Consider the following 20,765-nt stretch of genomic DNA (forward strand, 5'->3'; position numbering starts at 1 on the left):
AACGCAGTCTTCTATTATGTTTGCCAGCCTTGTTGTAATATAGTCTGCTTTTCATCTTTATCTGCATATCTAGTTATGTATTTGGTTCTTATTTCCAAATGTTTATAGGCAAAAACACAAAATTAGTGAGGACAGTCTATGATCAATAGCAAAATAATTTTCAGTGAACTTATTTAGCACGTGAATATACATTTGACTATTTTCAAAATGGATCTTATGCATTCCATGATGAACTCATATTTTATACTGATATGTATTCAATTTCTAAGATTTGTTATATGGTTAACAGACCATAACATATCTATATTTTAGTTCATTTAATAATATGGACAAACAATAGAAAAATAAGCCCTAAAAATGTTGTGAAAAGGACACAAAAGAAAAGAAATCTGTTCAAGCATGCCTCGCATCCTGGAGGATCCCTCAGTCATGCAGACTGTTAGAACTCACTGGTTTTCCTTTTGTTTTACAGAAAGAATGTGCTAATTTCATCAAGGTGCTTAAGGCTTATAATCAGACTCACTTGTACGCCTGTGGAACGGGGGCTTTTCATCCAGTTTGCACCTACATTGAAATTGGACATCATCCTGAGGTAAAGCTGGCTTTTTAAAAAAATGGTATTTGTCCATGACCCTTTCCTATTCAAATGCTTCATTACTAATTTCTTCAGCTCATTTAGCTTCTGGTTCGCTATTCAGTGGGATCTACTTCAAATTCAAATGCTGTTATTAATTTTAATCTGTGAATGTGAAAAGAATGAGACCATCACTCAGCAATAACTATGGAACAGGAGGAAGGAAGGAAGAAAGCATTACTTTCACCCTGGTTTACAGAGTCCAACCCATTTTGCATGTGCAGCAGATGTCAGCAGGCTGAATGTGTACTGTTACCTCCTTCATTTGTATATTGCCAGCTTTCCCCTCCATTTCCATCCTCAGCCAGAAGTGTCTGCCACCCCAGTTGTTTTCTTCTGCCTAGGGTTTAAGGAAGGATGCCATATATGTGCACAATGATCTGATCTCATGTTTGGCCTAAATTACTCACATTTGTGTTTTTGCTTAGTTTCTGTATTCTGAGCTATAATTTTAGCAGTATGGAAAGGAAAAAGAAATGTTTCTTTAATTTGTTGTACATAAAGGATGTTTTAGTGAGGAAATTAAAGTTAGGTAAATTTAATTAAAACTAGAGATTTAGGGAAATATTTAAAGGAAAACTTAAGAGTACTGAAAGCAGTTCCATGAATTGGGCATACCAGTAGCCTTCAATTATAAGCTGTTTTATAATTTTTTGGCACAAAATGCCAAGAAGAACAAAAGCATTCTTGTGAAAAAATCATTTGTGACAGAATTTTCTTTCAAATTGGAATTTGGAAATACTCAACAAATAAAGGATTTGTTCCCCAAATATTTCTGAAATCCTAAAGATAAAATATAATTTATATGTTAGCCACTTTTTTTTATAGATTCTCTCCCTAAATTTTCTTAAGGTATCTCAAATTAATACAAAAATGTTCTTTCAACTGAAAGGCTTAGAAATCAAAACAGTTTGTGCTATAACTTTTTTGTATAAGGAAACACCTTAGAGACTGTATGGTTTCTAGACTAAACACAATTATTATTACTTTACTGATGATCCTGGAAAGATTAAAATACTTCCCCAAGTCTCACCAGTGCAGGCATTTGCTCCTCATCAGCCTGTTCCCCCTGTGCCTCCTCCCTCCTCTCCGATACAAGCATGTATAGTATACTTGCTGAAATACCCAAGAGTTTGAAGAAAAACTAACTTAAAGAAAAGGCAGTTCTACTTAAATTACTTGTTTCATACTGATGAAATTAGAAATAATTTCCTGCACATGGTCCAGGAGACTTTGTATGCTTAACTTTTTAGCACCTCCTGGATAAATCTCTCCCTCTTTGCTTCCTTCTCAGCTATTCCTATGGTCAGGCACCCCCAGAATTAGGCCTGGGGTAATTGCCTAATTACCCTGTATTTGGGAGAAAGCTCTAGAAAACTTCTTCCATATCATATTGTACTTTTTTTCAGTTTTTCAGGGATCATGCTGTACAGGGCAATGGAATCAGGAGAGCTGAGCTCCTAGCACAGGTTAATAGAAAAGACATGGGCTGTGGGGTCTCATCCGGCTTCTGATCTTGTTCTACAACTTACTAGCTTTGGAGCACTGGAAAAATTCCTTAACTTCTCTGAGACTCTGTCTCATAATATATAAAACAAAACTGAAAAGAACCCCTTTGATCTTCAGTGTCCATATATTGTAAATGGGAGGTTGACTCCAACTGCCTTCCAACCCTCATAGTAAGGGCATGACCCACTGGCATTTTTTGTTATAGAAACTCAAGGAGTTCTAATCCCATCATTGTTAAACATGTGTCCTATGTCCCGGAGCGCAGGGATTTTGTCTGACCTCAGCTGGGACTAGATGCTTGATCCGGAACAAGCTACTTATTTTCTTTGTGTCTCTGTTTATGTATGACTGTCGTGAGAGTTTAACATTGTCTAATAGGTAGTAGGTACTGAAAAAAATGTCAGTTATCATTTTTAAAATATAAATCTACATTTCAGACTGTTGCTGTCTTTCATGTTAGTAATTGCCACCTTGTACCTCACTTTATCAGATATTATAAATTACTGCCCTGGGCTCTCCTCTTTACCAGGTGATTCTTGCAATTATCTTAATTTCCTTCATTTTTAAATTTAAAGCTTAGATGATTTTGATGGCCATTTAAATTAAAATACCATATCTTGTTCTTGTATTTTTATCATTTTCCCCCAAATATTGTTTTTTTTTTTTAAGTCTATCTGAAGTTGCTGTTAAGTAGAGTTCACAGCATATTTCCTTTGTAATTCATCAACTATTAATTGCTCCCTGTATGGGTGAGTAAGGGAAAGGAGAGGTATAGGTTCTGGAGCCAGGCCATTTACCCAGGAAAATTAAATAAATAAATAAATAAATAAACAAATAAATAAATAAATGCTTCCCTTCTAATCTCCTTTGAGGTAGGATTATTAGGATGCAGATATTTTCCCAAGATTCTGAAACAGAGCTTTTGAGAGAGGTCCTCCTTCAGAAGCTCAATGATCTTGATTTGCATGGCAGCTATACATTGGGAACTACTGTTCCAGACTCTTTAGGAGGTCAGAGGAAAGATGATTATGCAGTCATCTGAGGGAATTTGGGACAGTCTAGACAGTCCATCTAGGAAATTCTGGAAAAGGTATTATCAAGATAGCTTGTCTAGACAACATAAAATTTAATTTTCTAATGCTTAAGTTACCTTAAGAGAGAATCTGTTTTAAGTTGATCTATACTGGTATTTAAAATCCTACCCTTGGATTTAGACGGTTGTGCTGTTTGTGAAGTTGAGAAGAAGGGAGAAGATGTGCTTCATGCCCTTAGGAAAAGAATGACAGCAATGGAAAGACTGGAAGAAGAGGCTATAACAGGATTGTTGGATTTGCTGTCATGAAATTTGAAACTTTTACTTATAAGGATGGCTTTTCATATAAAACTAGGACATATCTTTGTCCTATATTCTAGTTTATAAGTAGCACGAATACTTTGCTGTTACCTGCCTTACACTACATAAAATAATGAAATAGTACCCTTTTTAAACCTCTGTCCTGCCTTTACAGATTACAAATAATTTCATCACACACAAAAAAGACATTTTGCTTTTCACTTTTATCATGGCCTTGGAGACATTTTAACATTCAGTTTTCTCTTTACAGTGTTATTTCTTTAAAATAACTCATTATCTTACGTTGAGTTCCTCAAATTGTTGAAACTCATTGTTAGAAAATGATACTGTGGACCTACCATTTCATACAACTGAATGCCACAGAAGTAGACATCACTTTTGAAGCAAATCAAGACTCCCTTTATTACTTAATAGCCACAGATCTTGTAGGAGGAAATTAACAATTCCTTTAAATAACGATAAACAGTTTGCAAAAAAAAAAAAAGAGAGAGAGAGAGAGAACCCTTGCTTAGTCTTCCAGTTATGACAATAGACCTTAATTTAGCCTCCTAGCATTTTAATAACAATATATACACTCCTGAATACTGTATTCCAAAACCTCTCTCTCCCTATAGTGACTGTCTTCTGACCACACACAGTATGTCATTGATTACTGTATTAAACAGATTTTCTGTTTCCTGTAGTACAATTGGGAATTGGTAGACCTATTAATTAACTCCAGTTCTATAAGATGCGTGTCAGTCAATCCTTGGGTATCTGCCAGTGGTACTTGACACTACAGATAACTGCCAGTGAGGTCACATACTTTATACACATGTGTGTGTTTATCTTAAAAATGCACGCAGAGTTCACAGAAGGAATGATTCAGAGCTAGAGTACAGATGAGTTTTGAGTTTAAGTTCTCAGCATCCATGCCATTCAAATGAAAAGTGTAAGTCATCCTTACGAGACAGAATATTCCCAAATGGCTTATGGTATATGGTATTTCCTCTTCAAATTTACATCTGTTAATAAAAAAAAAATGGATGAATTTAGGAGGAGTATAGCTTTTCAAAGAAGTCTCTGGATGTTTTCTCAAATTCCAAATGGGCCTTTTCTATATACTGGGCAGGAAGTCTGAAGAAAGATGGACCCAGATGAGAGCTGGAAAATATTAACTCTATAAATACTCTCATATTGTCATGATCTCAATTTATGATAGAACCAAAGGGACATTAAGAAATGCAGTGAAGCTTAATGGCTATCTCCAAGGTCATTTCTACAATGACAACCAATATATCTAGATTAAAATAAAATGTTTTGTCTGGTTCTTCCCTTCCACCAAGAATAAGGCTTTGCTTTTATGCAAAATTTTGAATCAAATGCTCTTAGTTACAGTCTCCAAGGCCAAAATGCTATTTAAGTGGTAGTTAAGTGTTCTGTTGACTAATTTATACATCTAATCTAACCTTTTCTTGAATTATCTCTCTCAATGCATTATGCTGTTTACCCCAGCAGAGCCCAAGTTTATTTCTAAGAGGAAATACTAAAGCTGAGAAATTTAGATATCTTGGTAAAAAACAATGAGAAGTTACTTTTGGGCAGGTAACATCTTTCTTACATTGGAGTCTGAATTTACTTTGTAGAAGGCTAAGTGAGGTGGAAAAAGTCAGGATTCCTTGGAGATTTCTTCTTGGCTGCTCATTATTATTTCCACCAGAGGCAGTGTGTTCCTCATTTGCACTACTAACTGAGCAAAATGTGGTTAGAGCAAGTCCATAATGGTTTCTAGGTTTCTCTTTCCTAATCTTTCAATGCTTGAATCACATTGGAGGGTAGACCTGTACAAGTACCATCCTGAAGAAACACTACCACCATTTATATTGTAAATTAAATTTTAAAACACTCTGATGTTTGTATTTGAGAAAAAGCGTCATAGCATAGTTCATAGTTCATTCTTCTTCTTCTTCTTCTTTTTTTTAAGATTTTATTTATTTATTTGACAGAGATAGAGACAACCAGCGAGAGAGGGAACACAAGCAGGGGGAGTGGGACAGGAAGAAGCAGGCTCATAGCGGAGGAGCCTGATGTGGGGCTCGATCCCATAACGCTGGGATCATGCCCTGAGCCAAAGGCAGGCGCTTAACGACTGCGCCACCCAGGCGCCCCCATAGTTCATTCTGAGTGAATTTAACAGCTCGGCAATATATTTTTCATTAGCTATTAACATTCTAAACTCCACGTATTAGCAAAGACAGTTTTTCAAAAGTAATTGAATTAGTAGCTAAGTGAGGTAGTAGGAAGACCTAAGTTATGATTAGAATCAAGACTAGAAAAGAAAAAAAAAAGTTTGCAAATGGTACAAAAAGAGTGAGAGAGTGACAAAAATCCCCCACCCCCTGTTTAAAATGTTCCAAATCACCATTTTATTTTTTCACTTGGTTGCTTTAAATATTTGATATGAAAACACCATAGTTATGATATTAATATACTTGGTTCAGTTGTAAAAAGGTTTTTTTTTTTCCTCATGATATTTCACTACATTTTAGTCCTAAAATCAATGCCAGATAAAAATGGAAATGTTAGCGTTCAATTCTTAACTTGTAGGGTATTTAGTTTCATGTTTTATCAGATCTGGTTCACCTTTTGTCAGAAAAATAATTTGTACAAAATTAAACAGTTTTCTAAAGGCCACCCATATTGATGCAATGACATCATTATGAATTACTTATTAAAAATCTTTATTATATATAGTACACAGTTTCTGAATGGCATCTTCATTCACAATCAGTATAGATATAAAGACTAACTCATATACAACATATTAATCAAAATATTTTTCCTCTCATGAACTCTCAAAGACCTTGCATTTACTGGATCTAGCCTATCATTGGAGGTATGTATTACCCAAGTTACTCTTTCTGCTTTTTATGCCTTTTTTTTAATTGATTCCTCTGCACTCATTCCTCATATAATCTATTTCAAGGGGACATTTCTATCCATAAAAACTTTAATTTGTTTGTTACCAATGTTACATTTTACAGGAAACACACAGAGTAGTAGTACTAAACCCCATTGTCTGCTCACCTCCTTGGTCCATTTTTATCTTATGTTCCATTCTCCCTCCTCCACTATGACCCTTTCTTTGCCCTTGAACTCTGGTTGTGTGTTTTTCTTCCTTTATCTTTGTCTCCGTGCCTAAATTATTTTCTTTGGGACCAAACTTTAAGATAGTGGAAATACAGGTTAGATATATAGGTGAGAAAGGCATTAGTTTGATGTATTTGAAACTTAAGAAAAATAGCAGAATAGACTTCGGTGAATTTCCACAGATCAGAATGTATTTGCCTTCTCTTGCAATATGTTTCAAATGGGCATCAGCAAGTTATCTTGTAGAATTGTTGCAGATGGTTCACTTTGATGATAATCTGAAAAAATAATATAAGTACATTCTACATTATTTGGGTAACTGCCTCATAATCATGTAAAACCTTAAGAGTTTGTTTGCTTTGGGGCTCCTGGGTGGCAGAGTCCTTAAATGTCTGCCTTCAGGTCAGGGCGTGATCCCGGCGTTAAGGGATCGAGCCCCACATCAGGCTCCTCCGCTATGAGCCTGCTTCTTCCTCTCCCACTCCCCCTGCTTGTGTTCCCTCTCTCGCTGGCTGTCTCTATCTCTGTCAAATAAATAAAGTCTTTAAAAAAAAAAAAAGTTTGTTTGCTTGAGGATTATGATCATGTGAGTGCCAAGAACACTCCTTTAATTTTCTTGGGCTAATGAGAAAGAAACGAAGGTTAACTTGATATGCAAATGATGTATTCCTGCCAAGGATAGGCCAAAGTAAGGTCGGAGTGGGCTGTGTGAAGGAAGTTTTTGCTGTGGTTGAAGTAGAGAAAAGTGGTTAGAAAATTAAACCATCCCAGAGCATAGAGGAGAGTTGAACTACTGGGCCCAAAGACTGTAGCTTTTAGACATTAGAACTATTTCATATTGCAAGAAGGTATTTACTTTTTAGAATACACAATATCATTGTCACATTGCATTACCATTGCTAATTTTTAATTGTATTTCTTTTCTAGTTTTGTTGGTACTTAATTTTAATCACAAAAAACATATAGTTCTACAAATTTACTTACTGTTAGATGATATATGATGGAGGGTGACTCTGACAGCACACTAAGAAGATACCTTGTGGTAGCTTTTAAGCAGATAGTGTTCGCTGTTCCCTACGTTCACATCTGAGGACGCTCTACTTGCCCTAGTGTAATGTCCCCTGGTATAGGGCTCCTCATGGTTCTCAGCTGCTCCAGATGTAACACATGTGGTCAATTTGGACAGGATGAGAGCTGCAAAGTAGAAATAACAAAGGCTGGTGATGAGAATCAGTGCGAAGTGATGAGAATAGGACTGAGGTGAAAAGGAAATGAGAAAACCAGAACTTTTGGAATACAAGTTTTATTTATTAAATAGATTTGAGGGTGTACTAGGAAATAATGGAGGCTTAACATTTATATCTTGGGTTTTTTAGAATTGTAGCTACAGTTCTGCTCACTTGCTACAATCAATGCCCAAGTGATATTGGAAGCAGTTTGTATTCAGATGACTGATTCAATAGAGATAAAACTGACTTTAAAAAATATAGGAAACATTTTTCCTAAGCAAGGTCCTAATAATAATGGTGAGGAATATAAGTACAAATGTCTGCCCCCCAAAGAGCTAACATATATGTAAATATCTAACTTCACCATAGGTGAAAACATCAGTAATAATAATAGTTATACTCCCAATAGCAAACAGCTATTGAACAATAAACATATGGCCTGGGATGGCTGCTTTGAATGTGTTACCTCCTCCAGTCTTCACAAAATCTGATAAGCTAGGTACTCTTGGATTCTCATTGTACTGTTGAGAAAGTTAAGGTTTTCATGGGTATTTTGGGATGTACTTGAGGCAAGCATCCTATTCAGTGGTTTGTGTCTGAATCCACAACCTGTTCCTTTAAAAGGAAGTACCAGCAGCATGCAGGGAGAGAGAAGGGTTAAAATCACTAATTCTAATTTAAGGGATTAAATTAGGTATTTTTGTGTTGTATTTATTATATTTTAAAAATAATGTGTGCCTTGTTTCAACAAGGTGATGACTGTAAATAAGGGGACTTCATGAAGTGAACAAAGATGTTCACATTAGCTGAATTTAGAAAAATGGGTGGAGTATTGATGGATGTGGAAGATAGTAAAGACTACAAGGACAGAAAAAAAGGACAGAGTCATAAATGCTGAAATGACAAATATCCCAGTGTGCATAGAGTATAGTGATTTCAAAAAAGGAGGCTGGAAAATTAGGATCAACTTGAGTTTGCTGAAGTAGTCAAGAGCAATATTAATGTTAAGAAGAGACTACTATTATTTCCATGATTGGTTTTGAAATGTATTTTTGTGTTAACATATTTTTGGTGTAAATATGAATGGGTGGAGGTACAGGGTGATGAATGGACATTTTGATACATTTTGAGACTCTAACAAACGTTGAGTAGTGTGACATGATGAGACCCTGAACTAGTATTGAGAGAAAGATACTGAATAATATTTAAAATTCTCATAGGAAAACAAGAATAAAAATAATACCCAAATCTCAGAAGCCACTAGGTAAAATACAACTAAGAGGGCAATGTTTAGTTTCCCAATTCCTTTGTGATAATTAGGCAGAGAAGTTTTGTAGCATATCGTGGTTCATACACCCTCAATTTTCACTTCTAAGTCTACAACTATGTTGAATTTATGTTGTACATGAAACATTAAGCTATTGTATGCAAAGTTACGTGAATTTCTCACCCATACTGTATCACGAAAGCATGCTTTCTCCGAGCTTGTAAATCCAGAGAATGCTATTTTGTGTAATGCATATGTGAAAGCAATTCAAACACACTTTGTTTAAAAAATTAAAAAACAAACAAAAAGCAACTAACAAAAAGAAATAAGATATAACATGTAGTACTCAGAAACAATGATTTTAATGAAAAATCAGGCTTTATTTTTAATTTCATTATTATAGCTTATACTGATTCTGTGAAATTTTTATGCAAATGATACACCTGATTTATCCTTTGTTATTCTGTTCAGTTTCTTTCCTGCTATAACTACTCCCCATGATTTTTTCATTATGTTTATTACCATTAATGGCTGTCTTTATCGGGTTGCCCGATGGCTTTATCAGTATTATAGCATTTGATTTTCACAACTTTGTGATAGAAGTGTTAACTCCATTTTTCAATTTAGGAAACAAAATTTCAGGGTCATATAACAACATACCTATATTATCACACAACTGGTAAATCTGTTGTCATAACCATCATAACATGTGGCGTTTCTGGTGACATAAATCTTTTGTCTGATATTGTACCACCTATATCTTACTGGAATGATGCTATGCCTTTTTTGTTTTAGGTTTTTTATTGTCATAAGAATACTTAACACAGGATCTAGTCTCTTAGTGCCTTTTTAAGTGCATGATTCAGTATTGTTAACTGTAGATACAATGTTATAGAGGTCATCTCTGGAATTTAGTCATCTTGCATAACTGAAACTTAATACTCGTTGAGCAGCAGCTCTCCATTCCCCCCACCCACACCCCCTGGCAACCGCCATTGTACTTTCTGTTTCTGTGACTTTGACTATTTTAGATTCCTCATTTAAGTGGAATCAGAGCATTTGTCATTCTGTGATGGCTTATTTTACTTAGCATAATATCCTTCAGATTCATTCCAGCTTTATTTGAATAGCTAAGATATAGAAACAACCTAAGTATCCACCAACAGATGAAAGGATAAAGAAAACGTGGTCTATACACACAACAGAACATTATTAAGTCTTAAAAAAGAAAGAAAGCCAGCTGTATTCAACAACATGTACTACAGGTTCATTAATACTCCGGTCTAAACACTCTCAAAATATTAAATCTCAAATAAAACTAATTACAACTTGAATTATTAGGAATGTTCTTGAAAGAAACGTTAAGTTCTTTGTATTAAAAATGTGACAGTACCTGTCAAGTTGGTAAAATTTGATGGCAGTGGCAAATTCATGGAGTCCTTTAAAGAAAATGGTAGTAATATAATCAGGAGTCATGTTTCAGTAAAAGAAGTGCTACGATAGCTCACAGGAACACTTTCTTTCTTTCTTTTTTTTTTTTTTAAGATATTTATTTATTTATTTGACAGAGAGAGAGACAGCCAGAGAGAGAGGTAACACAAGCAGGGGGAGTGGGAGAGGAAGAAGCAGGCTCCCAGCAGAGCAGGGAGCCTGATGCAGGGCTCCATCCCAGAGTCCTGGGATCACGCCCTGAGCCAAAGGCAGACGCCCAAAAACTGAGCCACCCAGGTGCCCCCACAGAAACACTTTCTGTTTCTACTAATTCTCTATATAATCTAGATATTGAGCAAAGATAAGCAAAATGTACCTACTCATGCTTCCGCTCAGACACACCGGGGAGTGGTAATGTGTTTTATAATCTAGGAGAGTTGTAATTCTTTCTTACTCAAAAGGGAAACTTGGAATCTGTAGCACTAATAGCAATATATTTAAAGTAGAATGCTTAAAATATAAAAAAAAACGAGTTTTGCAACTCTTCATTTAAAGTTAGCAGTGAAACATGTCCTTTTCCTTTTTCTTGATATTTTAGTTATGTACTATTTCAAGAATATTGAAAAGTCTGGATGCTGATATATTTAGAATTTTAGATTCTCTAATAAACAGAAAATATGTAAATTTATATGGCATACAAATTATCAAATAACAGAAGACTGTCAGTCATCATTCCATGTTTCTTAATATAAATGGGCCTTATTAAGCGATTTCTGCCTATGAAGATACTGGAATATTAATGTACTAAAAAACTACATTTTTTACTCAAATTTAATTTTGTGCTTAGGAGTATTTAGAAATCCCAGCTAGAACAAATGAATTTAGAGAAATGTATATTTATATGAAGGTACATCCTTTAATCATTGCCTAAAAAATTGAATGGCATAGGCCTTAAAATTGTATTTAACACAATTATTGGTATCTTTGCATATTGTGCTATTATACATTGGTAATTTAAATCCATTCCTGTATAAGGGATAGAAACTGTGGTATCAGTGCCTCAGTACAGCTTTGAGATTTGTTACATTTACATGCAGGAAATACATTGTTTCAAATTGTCAGAAATCAAACTGTATAGAATGACTACTTTCCATTTTTATTTTATTTTTATTTTCCAGTCTGACATTTTAATTCAATTTTGCATCTTTGTTCACTGAAAGCAATCTCAGGAATTGCTGAGTGGTTAAAAAGAGAGTCTAATGGGATCTAAAATCAATTCACAGGTCTGTCACTGATTCATTGTGTGACTTTTGCTATCACTGAAATGACAGTAAATTGGTGTCCTCAAAATTTTCGCACCTCAAGATTTCTCTTGTGATAAAAAAATACTTACCTAATACGCATTATGCATATTCACTTAAGAAAATAGGTTAGTGATTAAGTACAGAGCTAGCTTCTAGTTCAGCAAGTTACTTCACTGCAGATGATCACAAAGCTTTCTACAGAGGCTAAATGGCTGAATCTCTCTAATGTTGCAAATGGGGTTTTGTATACATGCCAGGGTTCAAGCTCCTTTTAAGTGCTTTCATCCTGGCAAACTTTTCTTCTTTTGATTTACATTTTGTTGGCATTTAATAGCTGTCTTACCTCATATTTAAATTGCTTAACCTGGAAAGGATGGATGCTTAGTGTCCCACATTTACTTGCCCTTTGCTGGCCTAAATCTTGGAGGCAAATGTAAGATTTGTGGTAAGGAATACCTTGTCTTTGTCTTATGGCATGCTAGATACCAATTCTAGGTAATGCCTTGACACTACATCAAATTTTTGGTAAGAGCAATATGGAATTTTTTAAAAATTCTGCCTAAAGTTATACAGTCTCTTAGACATATGTAAAAATCTTTTTTTTTTCTTCCTAGAATGGGGTGTAGTAACTTATCTGACAGATGACTAGAAAAAGATTATGTAAATGATAAGCAAAATATAACCATTTTTACAACACAAATGTCCAGAAAACTAGAAGTGAACCGACATACCCTTGTTTAGAAAGTACGTCAGAGGCAATCAGTAGTTTCCAAAGTTTTGATAAAAATCGACTTCAGGTAAAATGAAAAAAACAAAATGAAATGATGTGTTTGCTGTATGAATGACAAAAAATTTAGTCACATTTATTTTTCCACCTTGCACTTACCAAAGTCTGAAACTTTACTAATCTTCTAAGAAATGAAAAGTTTTTTCAGCTATGCTGGCTGCTAAAAAGAGTATTTTAATCGGGAAGGTTTTAGTACAGAAATTAAGTTGGAAAACTTGATGTCTATATAACTGCTTCAGGCCTACACTGTACTGAACACAAAGCTCAGCATTATCTGATATCTCACTTAATTAAAAAAAAACTTTTATGAAAAAGAAATTTATGTCTAGAATTAAACTGTGACCACAATTTCCATAAAATTCTTGCTTAAAATATATGTTTATAAAATACTATTGCCATATACCTCCTCTAATTTCTATCCTTCATTTTATAATAGAGGAAATTTAAACTCAGATTGCTTAAGTAGTACTTTTAAAATCCTATGGCCACTTAGTGGTAAAAGCTGAACTGAAACTCAGTTCTCCTGACAGCTAATCCAGAGTCCTTTCCATTTTTACTACGTTGCCTTCACTCTCACTGCCAATCATGAAAAAAAAAAAAAAAAAAGACAAAAAACAGAATTTTCCATGTATGTCAAGCTATTTATGAGGGGTTTCCCCCCCAAAAAATTAAAATAATGGGAATAAGTAACTTAGATAATTATTTTTAAAAAAACGTAGTTATCTTTTACTTTCTTTAGGAATTTGTGGTCTGATTATAAGCAATATAATGTAATTTCAGAGAAAAATCACATGATTTCTTTTACAAGGTAATATTTACTTACTGAAAATGAGGCAATTGCCTCTTCAAAACAGGTAAAATTTGAATGTTGTTTTAGTACTTTACACCATTACCCTTTATTCTCAAAAAGTAGCTGGATTTAAGATGATTTCTACTAGTTGAAGCAGTCAACACATATCAAATATTATCAAATAAAATAATTGAAAACATTAGGAAAGCAACCAGAACACAGGCATCATGCAAAATTTCACCCACACACCTCTGCATACAATGGACAAGAATGACTAAACGCTTTGATCTTTCCTGGATAACATGAAAGAGTAAAAGGGAAAAAAAGCAACATCTGTTAGAAAAAAAAGTTTAATGAACAGGGTGGAGACTAGTTGAGTGTTGACATAAAACATGAGAAAAGAAAAAGATAAAATGCAGAAACAAGGTTATTTACAGTCACAGACCTCAAAAGGTCCAGAGAGATAAAGTCAGATTTGGAAAAAAGATATTAAAATAAATGCAGCTTGATTTATATTTAAAATATGTATAACTCCTATAGTGAGTTCTGTACAGTTGTTATCAATAGGAAATATATGTAATGTTGTATATCTCTATATAGGACTTTTATATAAAACTATATATAATGTATATTATACGTATGTGTGTATTTCTATCCGTAGGGATGGAAGTAGCTTAGACAAAGTTGTGAAGGTGTAATACAAGGAATGTAAGTCAACTTAGATTGCCTGAACGTATATTTGTAAATATAGGCTTTAGTTTATTTTCTGTTTAACATAAAGAAATAAATGCCTGTTATGGGAAAAGTGATTGTTTTGAAACAGATCAGTTCTATATATGGGTGGAGTTTACCTGCACATTGTCCATCATTCAATGATTATCACAGATATCCAAAGCAAAGACATTTTATCAGTACTTTATAAATTTGTGAGACTTTCAAGTCTATGAGTTTTTTGTATCCCAAAAGATGTTATTGTTCCTGGTGGTTTTTCTTTTTAGAATTGGCATCATATTTTGCTGTTATCAGTATGATTCTACTACCATGTAACTTGGTATTTTTAAGGATTCTGGATGATACAACAGCTGTTACCAACCTTGTATCTGGTGGGTGACATGGACATATATGACATTCCCTCATATATGCATAAGAATATTCTGGAATACAAGTGGATAAAATAATGATTAGAGCCTTAACCTTAGTTGGACATAAATTCTTAAAAAATAGTAACAATAACTACTGAAAATGAATCGTGGGCAAAAAATGGCAAGAAGTCATAATCTAAGAGGTAATGAGAAAGTATTTAGGAAATGAAAAGGATTTTTTTTTTTTTTTTGAAGATTTTCTTTCTTTATTTATTTGACAGAGAGAGAGAGCACAAGTAGGCAGAGTGGCAGGCAGAGGCAGAAGGAGAAGCAGGCTCCCTGCTGAGCAGAGAGCTCAATGCAGGCCTCTATCCCAGGACCTTGAGTTCATGACCTGAGCTGAAGGCAGATGCTCAACTAACTGAGCCACCCAAGCACCCCAGAAAAGATGTTTGCCTCTTACAGGTCATGACTGTGTATAATAGACTAAGTCAACTTTTCTGCTTGACACCAGACTGGAGATGTAAAGGTCACCATGACATGTGGTTTCCCTGATGAAATTAACACTCTTACCTCACTTCTTCCTCTCTTCCACTGCTTGGCTTGTCCAATCAGGTTTCCACACTGAAGCCAGAGCAGGCTTCTCAGAAAGCAAATGGTAGCTTTCTAAGACATTTTCTTGTTTTCTTTTAATCCTAGCAGTTAGGGGAATCTGCTTTTTGGTCTTGGTCCTTCCAACCTCTGCTTATTTGGGCCACTCTGCCCTTACCCCCTCCTGAAGCTCTGGAGTTTTTGTTTTTCTTTCAGTTCTTTTATATTCCCGGTCTCTCTTCTTCTAGGTCTTTGTGCTTATTGTTTCTATTTCCTGGATGGATCTTTCCCCTGACACTTACTTTAATAAATCCATCTGATCCCTCTGATCTCAACTCAAACATTACTTCCTTAGTTTACCTCCCTTCTCTTATATTGTAGATAATATATGTACTCTCATAGAGGCACAAGCGAGGAGGCAGACAGGTAAATAGATATATATGATAAATCTGTAATAAGGATTAGAGAATTTGTCTAAAATAGGATATATATTTGCAGGTAGGATTCACATCATAAACTCTAACTGTGATGGATTATTTCTTTATCTCTCAAGAGTTAATTATTCTTGTATCTTTCCTGGGCAAAAAGCCACAGGGTATAAATTAGAATGAGAAATAAAAATCCTCAGCTAGTTTGAACCCTTGAATAACACCAAATAGTCTCTTTAAAAAAATTCATGGGTACTCCATATTTCAGTATGAGTCATTTTATACATTTATACATCACCACCTTTATGTTAGGAATAATTCATACTCATTAACATACAACTATGCTGAAATTTTATACTTTTGTTTTTTTTGTTTGGTGTAATTGTTTTATTCCTCATATGCATCAATCAGTCCTTAGTAGAGGACAGTTTTAATTAAAATTTTCACAATAACAGGGGCACCTGGGTGGCACATTTGGTTAAGTGTCCAACTCTTGGTTTCCGCTTATGTCATGACCTCAGGGTCCTGAGACTGAGCTCCACATCAGGCTTCCCGCTCAGCAAGTAGTCTGCTGGAGTTTCTCTCTCTCTCTCTCTCTCAAATAAATAAATAAATCTTTAAAAAAAGTTTCACTATAACATTTACACAGATCTGCAATTGAAAGTTATTCTGCTTTTAGAGCCTTTATGTAGCAATTCAGGAAAAAAGTAGTTGGAGGATATGCGTGGCCAAACTGAAAGGAAGGATGAAAAGAAGGAAGGAAGGGGAGTCAAAAAGGGAAGGGAAGGAAGGAGTGAAGAAATATACATCAAAATCCACTTTGATAAGACAGGTAGGGCTAATGATGGACTTTATTGCACAATAATAGTAGCAACAACAACTATAATAATGTACCTATTAATTTTTATTTTGGGCCCTTTGTTCAGAATGAGTAGAAGTCCTTTGTACTTCGATGCTCTGAGTATTGACATTTAGATTCTTTGGTTGCTCTCTCTTGTAACATAACATCTATGTTAAAGTCTACATTTCACTCCTGGAGACTAATACACAGGAAGCAATAAATATAATAAGCAATGTGGTGTTCAGCAGCAGCTTTTTTCCTGACAGGGTAGGGAAGTGGGAGTTTAAGGAGAGAGGGCAAGGAGACAAGTAGAAGGCAAAGACAAAAGATAATAACTGAAGGTAGCATTAGGAGAAAAGTATGCACCATTGTTTGAGTTTCGAATTAAAGCTCTCTGAGGATAAAGGCAGATTTTATTTGGGTAAAAAAATTGCCTTTCATCTTCCCCCATCAGGATTTAATTGGCAGGAGATGACACAACCTGCTTAACAATCAGGTGTTTCAGAGGTCGAGCAGTTTGACGAGGAGCAGGTTTCTCTTAACTCTCCTTAAATGCCTTTTTTCCCCTCTCTGTGTGAACAGCATGTATTTGGCATGTATGAAACATTAGTTCACTAATACTCTAGGAGAGTAGACCATGGATTAACTAGAATTCAGACTTTAGAATTTAGCAGAATGTACAGAATTATGTAAAAATGCCACCTTCATGTCTGTGATTGGGAAGAATTATGACATTGTAACATTATGGCGTTTAATGCTGTATATAACTTACTGATTTATATTCTAGATAAAGCATCTCCGAATTCTGTGATGCTTGTCAGGTTAGAAAAAGAGCATCGTAATCAAAATCACTACCTGTTTTTGACTAAAAATGACTGAAGTAAGCTCTTTACTTATAAGTTATTAATAAGTGAATACATTTGTGAATATTCATTGTGAGAAAAGCTTGAAGATACTGCCTGAAACATGGAGTCAGGGTAAAGCAGTTTTCCCTAAGCCTGACTGAGTTTTTAGAAACCGCTTTGGATTAACAACAGTTAGCTAGAAAAATATTTAATTATATCATTTCACCTCAGAGAGATATTGTGATTGTATGTGTTTAACCTAGTAAAGCGCCCTGCTGAATAGATTCTGAATTGTGACACTAAATACTCCTCATTCCGATTCTTACCCCTCCTCCTCCCCCAGCACTCCAGATGATAAGGTTTATGATTTTAGTTTGGATTTTTTCTCTTCTGATTAGATGTGAAATATAAAATATTTTGTGTAAGAGCATGTTCTTTTTATCAGTCTACACAGTTCCCTACAGCAAGCCGTCTGACACGTGTTAGACACTTGATAATATTTATTAATTTGGGTAAGTGAATAACCACCAGCATCAGCATTGCTACTATAACTTTAAAAGTACCAATTTTAAATGTTCTTGTTTTTAATAGAAAAAAAAACCCTTAATTAATATTTTGTCCCACTTTAATGTATTTTCTTTGCTTCTAGGTATAAGCTTAAATGCCGTTCTGCATTTGTTTGTTCAACTCTGTGTCATATGTTTCTTTTTCCTTGCATTTGGGTTGAATCTTTTCTCCTTGGAGAGAAAACATGCCATTGCCATGTGGTAGGCTCTTCCTGCACGTATTTAGGCAAATTATCTGCAAATACTGTGTTACTTGCCTTTTATTTAAGGAGCAGACGTTAAATAATATATTTTCAGAAAAGAAAAGGAGGGCATCTCATGATTTGGCAGCTATTAGCACTCTGTCAAATTCCTACATTTTTATTAAACATGCATGTTGATTTTTTTCCTAACATACTCTGACTTTGTACCAGAACTTCCATGGTTTTACTCACAAAGTTCTTAGCAAGAACTATAGGCACTTACACCTCCAGTGGAATTTAAAAAACAAAAGGGATCTTTTGTAATATTTGTATTATTTTTATTACTCAGAGAATATATGGAATCAAACTTCACATATTTCAAATATTCACAAGCACAATTTCTTTAGTTTGTTTTCTATAATAGGACAGACCTAACTTCAAATCTTTCATAATATAATAATGAAATTTTAAATATATTGTCCAAAGAATGTTTTAAATGTCTTACTTGTTTGGTATCTATGTATCTGTTAGATAATGCAAATTAAAAATCAATTTTGCCCCATCTGTATATATCATAACCTTTTAAAGCTGAGTTTCATAGCAGAAAAGATTTCCTTCCTAGTTAATAAATTTAGCTGCTTAAAGTAATATGTAGTATGCTTAAACCGTAAGTTGTGTGTGTGTGTGTGTTCACTTACATAATATATATAAAATAATTTCATGTGTATATGTGTATACACACACACACACACACACACCGTTCTTTAAAGCTGCATAATTATAAAAAAAAACACTTGTAAAATGAGCCTTGTAAAGAATTTACCATAAAGAAATGCTAATAACTACTTTGAAGGAATGACTATATTTTTATTAGATGTTTATTAAATCACTTTATGTGATTTAAATATGTATCATTTTAGTCAGGTACCTGAAGGTTACAGACTTTTACATGTCTATCTTCAAAACTACAATTGCACTAAAATCAGTAATTTTTTAAACTTTTTCTCTTTTATCTATGAAACAGTATTTGCAGTATGGTATTTGTTAAAATAGTAGTAGTTGACAAGTTTTTGTAGATTCGTATCTACAAAGTTAAAAATACTCTTGTTGAAGAATTGACTATCGGTAAGGATTTGATTTATTTTAAAAAAATGGCAAAATCTGTACCAGTTATACTAATGGTAATATATGTAACACAGACTCTTCTGCAAGTGGAATCCCAAACTGAGCTGAACTGAGATTGTGAGATTTTTGTTCCTGTTTAAGGAGAAGTGTTTAACACTACTCTGAAAACATGCCGCAAAGCAGTACTTGAGATGAGTGTTTACATATAATTTTTCACCAAATGGCATTTTTTTCCCCAAATAGCTCTAAATTGACTCATAATTGAGTCTTAGGAGAATTATACTTCAATGCTGATTTTACTCTTAGTATCAGCTCAAAAAAGTTAGGCAAATAACTTTAAAACCCCTTTCCATTGTTTCAAATTCTGAAAAAAAATAGCATAAAAGAACATTCAGAGCAACAACAAAGACTTCTCACTAACAAAGGGATAATTAGGTCTAATTTATTTTTGAATTCTCAAACTAATATTTCATATTATAGTGATTTTCATTTTGTTGGACACTAAGTTGAGAAAAACAAATAGGATCACGCATTTCATACCATTTTTTAAAATATGCCAAATTTTATAGTCAAAGAATAATAAAATATGCTTTTGTCTTTAAAATGTGAAATGGGTCTTTATAATCAATCAGCATACAATACAAACAGTACCATTTGTGCCATATTATGGTAGTTGTAAATAAAATTGAACTGTAAATGAAATCTTGCCTTAAGTAACTTAGAATTTTACTTAGAGACATAAATCTGTCTAAGTCAACAAACATTTTCAACAAATACTTCTTTCTGTGTTCGTTTTATGATACCAATATTATGGTATGGGTTTTCTGCTCCAAAGCATGGGCATTAGGGGAAGAAATCACATGTAACATAAAGCAATGGCTAGTTACAATACAGCCATGTAGAAAGTACCACAGAAACCCCAGTTTTAGAATAGCCAGTTTTGCCTAAGAGTATTTAAGCTCGTTCCAAAGCAGTTAAGGCAAGAATAGCATCATTTCCACAAATGGGAGTAACACTGTAAGGCACAGAGGAATAAAAGTAAAATGCGATGCAAAAATGTAGAGGAAGTTCAGTGATAGTAAAAGAATGTAATGAGTAGGTTTTCAGAGAACAGAAGTCAATGGGAATGAAGTATTTGGGAAGGGTTTCAAGAGGATAGTAATAACAGCAGTAACAATAAAACAACAACAATAAACTATTTTTAAAGTTATTTCTGAACACTTTTCTGTATAACTTCTGTTTATGCCTCAGATCTCCACTTAGATGTCCACTCTGGGAAGCTTTGTCCGGCTACCTCATTCCCAGTCCCCAACTAAGTTAAATCACCATCATGTTTCACATATAATATCGTTCTTCAGAAATATACATGGAAATTACATGAATGTTGCATATGTATTTATTTAATATCTGTCTTCCCTACAAAACTGTGACAGAGGACTGATAGTATGTCTTATTGAGCTCTGCAACTACAACCCCAAACATGAGATAGGATCATTAAGAATATGGTAAAAATTAACAATTCCATGTTCAAACACTATGCCAACTAGTTTTCTTATTTTATTGCTACAGTAGTCTAAATAGGCAGATGGGGTTTCTTTTTCTTTTTTGCGTTCTATAGATGAGAAAACTGGGAATTAGAGTGGTTAAATAAACAGTGCAAAACCATACACC

The 20,765-nt window shown here is 34.2% G+C and overlaps 1 protein-coding gene across 2 annotated transcripts in view; it reads left to right on the forward strand.

The window, feature by feature from the left end:
* Positions 1-20,765, forward strand: part of SEMA3A (semaphorin 3A) — a 446,060-nt gene that overhangs the window by 321,337 nt on the left and 103,958 nt on the right. For both annotated transcript variants that reach the window (XM_045793365.2, XM_045793366.2), the window contains one exon: positions 473-592. In XM_045793365.2, coding sequence (XP_045649321.1) covers positions 473-592 — 120 coding nt within the window. The remainder of the gene's footprint in view (positions 1-472; positions 593-20,765) is intronic.

The sequence above is a fragment of the Ursus americanus genome, chromosome 3, assembly GCF_024610735.1.
Source record: "Ursus americanus isolate L20-20 chromosome 3, mUrsAme1.1.p, whole genome shotgun sequence".
NCBI lineage: Eukaryota > Metazoa > Chordata > Mammalia > Carnivora > Ursidae > Ursus > Ursus americanus.